This window comes from Electrophorus electricus, chromosome 1, assembly GCF_013358815.1.
Source record: "Electrophorus electricus isolate fEleEle1 chromosome 1, fEleEle1.pri, whole genome shotgun sequence".
NCBI classification, from domain to species: domain Eukaryota; kingdom Metazoa; phylum Chordata; class Actinopteri; order Gymnotiformes; family Gymnotidae; genus Electrophorus; species Electrophorus electricus.
In genome coordinates, this window is record NC_049535.1 from 16,722,117 (window position 1) to 16,731,211 (window position 9,095).

Sequence of the window (9,095 nt, forward strand, 5' to 3'; positions counted from 1 at the left end):
TGGAATTTGATGGTTACACAATGCTATACAAAACTTGGTAAACTAGTTTTGTTTTTGTTTTTAAATGCAGTCCCACACTTACTGTCTACAGCAATGCAAGAAGAGAGGAAGGCTGGGACTCTGGCTCAGGACAGGCAGCTTTAGTTTCTGATTGCATATATGCCATACACACTCCACACTAACAGCAGCAGAACACTTCTGAAGGACAATGCATACTCCAAGGAAGAAGCGTAACATATCGGTTTATCGCAGCATAATCTGAAGGGACAAATATGTCAGTGTATACAGTATTCAGCATGATTACAATGCCACCAACTTGTGAAGATGCAAAGTGAACATGTAAGCACCCTCTGGATCTGGTCAGAACATCATTTCACTAAAAACAAACAAAAATGCTTGGTTCTTTCCAAAAGCTTTTCCATGTGAGCTGAGCTTCAAGGTTAAGAGGTTTTATCTCAGTAAGGGTGACCCTGGGCACTGATGCATAGCATTTATAAGATATATTTCAGGAGGTCTTCATATAGCCAAATAAAAAACACTGGCAAGACTTGGAAATGGGGGGTATTTTTCTAACCTTTCTTTAGTATTTGGTGAAATACCATGACACAGAGATCACCTCATACACCTCATGCATCAGCATACAGTGACTCCTGGTGGTCAATCACCAGATTTGTGGAAATTGGTGAAATACAAATATGCATGTAAGACACCCCACAGCTATAAATACAGTTACCTATGAACATTATTAATTCCTCTGAACATTATAACTAGCTAGCTAGCTAAATATCTTTCACACACCACACATAGCTAGCTAGCTATCCCGCAGTTGTACCAATACTGTCCATCTGCTTTGCTAATTAGCTAAACGATAGTTAGCAAACCTAGCTAGCTACTTAAAAGTCAAGATAGCTTATTGTCATGTGTATAGTACAGTGTACAATGAAATTCTAACACTAATGCCTGTCTATAGTCTGGATAATTATTTAGGTAGTACTACAGTACAATAAAAACAAATATTAAGCAAAATAAAATGGCAGATAGTGTGATAGGTACTTGACTTGTAATTGGAAGGTTGCTGGTTCAAGCTCCACCACTGCCAAGTTGCCTCTGTTGGGGCCCTGAACAAGACCCTTAAACCTCAATTGCTCAAGTTGTACTCAGTCAAAATTGTAAGTCACTTTGGATAAAAGCATCAGGTAAATGTCATACAGGACACATTTCATAATCTTTTCCCTTACTGTGTGTGTAGAGCCCTGAGACACTTAGCACAGAGCTGAAGGAAGACAAGTGCCAGTGCAGGGTGTTGAGCACGTTCTGCCTTCCTGTGCCAGCTCGTGGTGTAGATGTCCTGTATAGCTGAGAGTCATGTGCTGATGGTCCTTTGAGCCATTTTAACTACCATTTGAAGGACTTTCTTGTCCTGTGTCGTGCAGGTACCTTCCCAATACACCCTGTGCACTCCACTGCACACCTGTACAGATGAGCACTGTAGTGGACATCCAGGCCTTCCTCACATACCCGAGCAAGGCAAGGTGCTGGGGGCCCTTTTTAAACTGAAAGATTACTGAAAGATAAAGGAGAAAGATATTTTCAGAAAACAAAAAAGCACGGCTGTGAGATTCAACATTCTTTATTACCAATGGAAAAAAAAAAATAGATGAAGTGTGTTGTGTCCCATTTTACCATATCACAATGGATCTTAAAAGTTTGAATCAAATGTTTACTGTTGTATACAAATGCTAGGTTGGCCCTCTCTTCCTGGTAATAAAGAATAGAATGATACTATTACTAAAGGATCATTAGAGAATGGGTTCCAAATAGCTTTCGATCACATTTGTCTGATTAGCAGTAAAACATTTATCTTCTCAAAGAGCACCTCTGCTTTGCACATAAATTAGCTGTGTCTCTTCAAAACCATAACCAAGAAATGAATCAGTTTATGGCTTATGCATTTGTATAATTTATAAGCGTTATCATTTCTAAAACAAACTGACTGGCCTGTGTGCAATGCCACCATGTTGGAGTTGGAGGATCTTGAGGGAGACATTCACAGAGAAAAATAAACACCAGCAGCTGAGCAGAGTCAAAACTGAACAGCAAGCAAGCTGTTGAAACTGAGCACTTATCACCCTCATACAGAGGCAGAGCAACCAGAACTTGTGGAAGGTAGATGCATGTTTACACACACACACACACACACACACACGCGCACACTCACCTTGTTTATGCAAACACAGCACTGGTTAAAGTGAACACACATTCACTGAATGCCACAGTATGGTGAGAGTACAATTGTACATTATGAACATTCCAAAAAAAGAAAAACACATATCTGAGCTACTTTAAATAACCGTCAGAATAAAACAGAAGCAAGCCAGTTAGACCCGAGTTCCATTATGGCCCAAGACGACATCTTTGATCCAGTCGTCTGCCAGGGATTTTGGGCTCCATGGAACCCTAACAGGCTGGGCCCCAAGACCCCACCACTACAGCCCTTTTTAGGGCTCCTGTCAGTCAAAGGCAGCCCTTCACCACATACAGCACCCCTGCCAGCTGAATGCTTCACCAGTAGAGGTAGGCCAAGCCTTTCAGGAGGTAATAACTTTGCAAGATCAAAATTGGGTTGGCATCGACCAAAAAAAATCAAAACATTTCTGCAGTCTGCTGATCCCCATTTACGCTGACCATCAGATCATGTATCACAATGGCAAATGGGATACAAGTAACTTGTTAGGCCTTGCATTGCAACAAATACACATAAATAAAAGCTATTTTTATTAATTGAAAACAAAATTTCCCAATAGGATTACTACAAAACGTAGAATTTACATCATAACAAAACAATCAGCAGTAAGAAGAATAAAAACACTGGTATATTCAAAAGAAAGGTTTAATGTGTATATCGCAAAGGACTCAAAAAATTCTTAGCAGGCATGAGGAGGAAAAAAATGCAACCGATTTTTTAACCATTTACTGAAGAGAATAATATTTATGCATCATAGCCATGAACCTCTACGAGTATGAGGTCAAATTTAAAATGAATTGCCTATAGACAACACACTGCCAGTGAAATTTAACCAATTAACAGGTTTCATGGAGTCCAGGGCCATGCAATGTCTGCATCCAGAAACCCAACATTTAGAGCAAGCAGGATTAATGCATCACTGAAGTATTCAAATAAACAAGCACTGCTCCAAAATCAGATCTGCTGCGCATACAGATCCTAACCTACGCTCTGACCCTTCGATGAACGTCCAGTCCAGAATGTTAGTACCTGACAAACAGTGCTGATTTCAGTTACAGTACATAAAATCTGTAAACGAAACCTAGAGCCCAGATGCATTTTCCAACAAAAACACTTTAACCCCAAAATGATTCCAATCTTGCAAACTGTTGGGGTATCTACAAAATAAGGACATGGTTATTTATTTATTTCCACCCCTATACAAAGAGGTTTGAAGGTGAAGACAAAAAAAAGTATCTAAGTCAGCCAGTGAAATCCTGAGCTCGAGGATGGATTGCCATGACTACTGCAGATTGTGGATCATCTCCTCTTTTGCGATGAGGTGGGTAGTTTTGTTCACAAGCGACATGAGAGAGTTCAGTTTGTGTGACCAGTCATTCAGCAGATCATTGGGGTCTTTGGGCCTCTGGAAGTTGATGATACCAGCAAGCCGGTCCACTTTGGCGTATATGGTCTTGTTCACCACCAGGTTAGACAGGAACTCCTCAGACTCCTAAGGGGCACACAGAAGTGAAAGGATGATGACGATGATGTTCACTCCACATCAACACTTATTTTTATGTTATTCACATGGTCAAAAGGTCTGGGTGATCCGGAATCATGACTATTTTAATGTGGACTTCTATACCTCTGACCAAAGTTGTGTTAACAACCTTTTAGGTCACTGTAAGAGTGCAAACCACCATGGCAAAACCAAACACATATTACATTAAAGTCATCCATGTACATAACTGAGGCAAACAGTAAAAACAGAGATAAATAAGCACAGAGTTAAATGGGATCCAAGCAGGTCATCATGTAGACAAGTACTCACATCAATGGATAGGTCGAGAAGTCCAGCCATTCTCTTCATTGTGATTCTTGTATAATATTTGGCCATAATTCTTATGTTCTACAGTGGAGGGAATGCAGCATGTGAGCGGTTAATGGAAACTCAAAGGGAAGACTGCGGGTCTGTGTATCTGCAGAGGCAATTTTAAAGCAGTTTAAAATGTTTATATTGTCTCAGTGGAACTGAGAAGTGCACTGCATGTCAGCAGAAGCACAATGAAAGACTCACATGCTCCACCACTCTATTTTTCAGGTCCATCCATCTCTTCTCTCCCTCCTCCGAGTAAGTGAAGACGTCTGTGGCGGGATTCTCCGCTGAGCCCTCGCGCAGTTCCTTCCCATAGTCCTCCACCAGGGAGGACCAGCGCATGAGCTCCATGGTGGTGAACTGCTTCAGGAGATCCCTGGAGGAAAGGAAGTGAGGGAAAAAACAAACAAACAAACAAACAAAAAAACCCCACAATGGTTTGCATCCTACCTAGAGGGGTGCGCGCGCATATATATATATAAAATTTCAAAATCAGTTGACGAAGAAATAGTATTCTTACATGGCTTCACCTAGCACTGCTATGGTGACAACAATCAACTCATCCTCTTCTTTCTTCCCATTATCACCAACATATTGATAGAGATCTCAGCATGCCTAACCAACATATCATGGATCACAGTCCATCACCCCAAGAACCCCAGTGAACAGTGGTTACATATTCCTGGTGATACCTGCTCACACTATGATTTAATCATCTCCTTTGAAAAATGCATGATCTTGCCAATCTGAAAATGCACAAAACCTGGGTATGGTCCTGGAAAACAAGCTACCATTCTCTGATTACGCTAATGTGACCCTGACATGCATATTTCATCTGCAAATCATAAGGAACACTCTGCTATTCCATTTTCAGGAAATAGCAGAAACTTGCTTTCCAGTCTCTTGCAATCTCAAGACTTGACAGATCTCACAGGAAATAGCACTAGGGCCTTGAAACTATATTCAATCTTTCAAAGTTTTAAGGTTTATGCATAATTTATAATAGTTATCATTTCTAAGACTGAAACTGACTGGCCTGTGTGCGATGCCACTGTTGAAGTTAGAGGATCTTCTGAGGGAGGCATTCATGGAGAAAAATAAACATCAGCAGCTGAGCAGAGTCAAAGCTGAAGAGCAGGTGAGTTGGTGAAACTGAGCACTTGTTGCCCTCATATAGACTTAGTACCAGAGGCAGAGCAACCAGAACATGTGGAAGGTAGACGCATGTGTATACCCACACCCACCCACCTTGTTTATACAAACACAGCACTGGTTAAAGTGAACACAAAAATTCACTGAATGCCACAGTATGGTGAGAACATAATCGCAGATTATGGAAAGACATTCCAAAAAAAGAAAAGCATAACTTCCTCTGGCTGTCCGGACAGCAGAGTCACTTGCAGTCTTCAAATGCAGACTGAAGACCAATCTATTTGTGGAATATTTAAATAACCATGATCCTGCACCCATGTCTGATCAAGACATGATTCGCACTCAGTCTTTCAAAGTTCGCTCACATCACTGGCTTCATGTAGGTGCCTGCTTCAGATTTAGAACCCCTAATGCTGGGGTAAAAAGCCAAAAACACACCTGTTCCCACCTACCTGAATGTGCTGGTCTCACCCGAACCTTATCTTGCATTCTTTGTTCCTTAAGTACAGCTCGTCTTGAATCACTGCACTTGATTGATAACTAAATGATAAACTGACTCAACTCTGACCAATAAAACTTCTGACCATTATACTACACTTTTGGTCACGTTTGTTTAATTCATAAACCACATGATTGTGCTTTATAGAGAATTATGACCATTTTAGAAGTGTTGAGAAATGAAACAAAAAACAAAAAAACAAAACAAAAAAAAACACGCAGGCTGGGATGATTAACCATTTGCAGTTTAAACATCTGACCCCAATGGAAATAGGCTCAATAGTGGTGTGAGAAGTTTGAGCTGACAGTAACGTGCTCTCTCACACAAACTGATGGTTTATTTACAAATACCACCACAGAAGATGGAGCTTCTTCCTCACTTACTTGTATTTGGGAATTTCTTCCAGTTTCTTGTCTGCGCTGATTCGATGAACCAGATCAGATTGTTCGTTGTCATATGGTGATAGAACAACATACAGAACAACACTCTTCAAGGCCTGGGGCAGGGAACACCACAAAAATGAGAACAGATTTAAAAAGAATATAAATCCAGCTTCATATCCAAAACCTGCAAAAGAGCCTGGAAAGAAACAAAGTTCATTCTGAAGTAAGCCTTCCACCAAAGCCAGTCCACAATAATTGTGCAGGAAGATGAGATGTTTCAACTGTCTAATTTCGTACATGACAAATCACGGAATGAAAGGACTGTCCAAAATAAATCTTGCAACGAGAATGCCAATGATTTACCAAAAAACAGTATTCAGTGGCAACCACTTCTCATCACATCTTGAACGCAGTACCTGCTGCCATTTGGAGCTGTCCTCCAGGATGCAGGGAGTGTCATAAATGGCCCGGTAGTGTTTGCATATAGAGAGGTAAGAGCCTTCGTGTTGATCAACTTGAATCATTAGGTTGTAGTACTTCAGCTTAGACTCCTAAGACCAATACAGAGAAAACCAGTCGAGATTAATAAAATGTTGGAAAGGAAGTAAAGGCCAAAAATGTAGGTTACCAATATCTTACGGCATTTAGCTGATCCAAAGCAACTTACAATTATAACTGAACACAACTTGAGCAACTGAGGGTTATGGGCCTTGTTCAGGGGCCCAACAGTGGCAACTTGGTAGTGGTGGGGTTTGAACCAGAAACCTTCTGATTGCTGTCTTCTATTAGTCAAGCACCTTAACCACTGGGCCACAATTACAGCTTAACTTTAAATTTAATACAAATTAATACCGTCTTGGCCATTAGACTGTTTAATATAATGCTGTCTCACAGGGATTCTGGGTTGTGATGGTTCTTAAGATTTCAGCCCCAGGTCTTCTGAATTATTCATGCAAGTCTAAACTCAGGTCTCACCTCAGTACCCTCTTCCTGGAAGAACTTGGTGTTGATCTTCTTGCTGATGATCTGTGTGCGAATGTAGTCTTTGACAGCTATGCACAACCTCATCTGCTCCAGAATGAACTCCACCTTCTCCTTCTTCTCCATGGAACCATAAGTCTCCACCTACAGACAGAGAGAACCCATCTTTACCTAGGTCACTCGATACTTTGTTACCTCAAAAGGCACCCAGCTACTTGTGGAGTCTACCACAGAACTCTGATCTGAGCTCAGGGTTTAGATGTGGAAATATTTTGCATCCTCATGGATACTACTACTGTGTTCACCTACCATAGTCATCTAATATTGATTACCATGAAAAAAGGACCCAGGCTCACCTGAAGCTCCTGGAGAATGGAAGCTGCCTCCTTCACCTCCCCACTCTGCTCTTTAATGCTGGCCAGCGTCTTTGTGAGTCTGGCACGCTCAATCTCCACATAGATCTACATGTTTACAGAGAGGCATAAAAAATTAGTCTGACGATGGGAAAAGAGATCAACAGCACATAACCAAAATTAGTTTTCTAAAAAATAAAAAAAAAATCACTAAGGAAGGCAGAGAGACTTAAAATTCTATCAAATTTTTAACATGTTCATACTATGATGTCTTTGCAAAAACTATCAGCAGGAAATAACCAAAACATACCTTTCCAGCAGTGACCGTTCTGAGTGTGTCGATGAGCCTCAGTTTTAAAGTCAGATCACTAACTTCGTCCACATATTTGTAACATTCCTGCACCATCTTGGCAACAGCCTGGAATAACCCAATTAGACTGATCAGTTTCACATTTCATACCTGATACACACAATATACTTTAAGATATTCAAAACATACTGAGGTACACTTACAACAAAGAGTGTGCTTTATAAGCTTGCACAGGTACAACAACGCAGTTACTTTCCTATAAATCCTGATAATCCAAATAAACCATACTGTGACATATGTAAATCACAGATGAAGAGCAACTTTCACAAGACTCCCCATGTTCTTGAGAGGTTTTTCTGTCATCTATATTTTGTACTTTTATTGGGAAACAAATAGCCAAGACTGGAAATGTCTGCAGTTCTGAATATGTGCGCATGATCTGTGTGTTTGACAATCTTACTTGTTTCAGCTGACTCCTTCTCTTGGATAACAGCATGATGTTCTCATTGAGGGCGTCCCAGTCTTTAGCCTCATAGCACATCTGCACGATGGCCACCAAGATCCTGGATGTGGACACCATATCTGACGCCTGTTTATAAGGGGGGATGGACATAAACCCAGGGCTAAGTACAGCACTTTACCATTATATTTTTATATTTACATATGGAAACTTAAAAATAGGATGACTAACCGTCCTTGTTTGTTTTTCCAAAGACAGCAGGCTTTCAACGGCTTCCTGAAGCTTCCCTTCCTGTATAAAGAAAAGAAGGAGAAAAAACTAATATGAACTGTGTTCGTGTATCGCGATGTGCAAATAGTCGGACAGGAAAAAAATCAAATAAAGTGACTACAGGTCTTGTAATTAACGTAACGGCTCTGAGCTTTTGCTGGTTTGATCAGACACGACATCACAGTTTACAACAGATGCTAAATCATGTTACACCACACTGGTCAAGGCTGTATGGGATGTGTTTTTAACGTGCTTAGCTACCTAGCCGGATGAAGTAAACACCACTGGCTTAAAACGTCTAAATCCATCAACCCGAAATCACAGAGAAGGTTTTACTACGAAGAGTATCTGGAATGTTACTGACAAAATAACCAGAGCTAGCGTTAGCCAGCCTAGCTTAGCCATTCCAGCCCCCGTGCTCCATCATGACTCAGCCGCACGCATCGTTTCAGTCAACTCACTTTCGCCATTTTCTCGCACTCGGGGAGCCGCTGATCCACAGTGGCGCTATAATCGATCTCCATCTTCACAATCTTGCCGTCCGCTCTCTCAGACCTGTCCTCAGACATTTCGGCGTTTTTCAA

At 40.9% G+C, this 9,095-nt stretch overlaps 1 protein-coding gene across 1 annotated transcript; it reads right to left on the minus strand.

Annotated features, from left to right (window-relative positions):
- Positions 1-2,758: 2,758 nt before the first annotated feature.
- Positions 2,759-9,080, minus strand: psmd12 (proteasome 26S subunit, non-ATPase 12). Its single transcript, XM_027031141.2, has 11 exons — positions 8,973-9,080; positions 8,473-8,532; positions 8,242-8,370; positions 7,782-7,889; positions 7,475-7,579; positions 7,113-7,262; positions 6,554-6,688; positions 6,138-6,250; positions 4,305-4,479; positions 4,059-4,136; positions 2,759-3,737 (listed from the first exon to the last, which is right to left on the minus strand). Exons 1-11 carry the CDS (start codon positions 9,078-9,080, stop codon positions 3,528-3,530), a joined length of 1,371 nt encoding a protein of 456 aa, XP_026886942.1. The 3' UTR covers positions 2,759-3,527.
- Positions 9,081-9,095: the final 15 nt, after the last annotated feature.

Coding starts and splice junctions, on each gene's coding strand:
- psmd12 (XM_027031141.2), bottom strand. CDS start 9,080: ATGTCTGAGGACAGGTCTGAGAGAGCGGACGGCAAGATTGTGAAGATG. Junction 7,263..7,474: donor CCATTCTCCAGGAGCTTCAG/GTGAGCCTGGGT, acceptor CTCTGTCTGTAG/GTGGAGACTTATGGTTCCAT. Junction 6,689..7,112: donor TCCAGGAAGAGGGTACTGAG/GTGAGACCTGAG, acceptor TATTGGTCTTAG/GAGTCTAAGCTGAAGTACTA.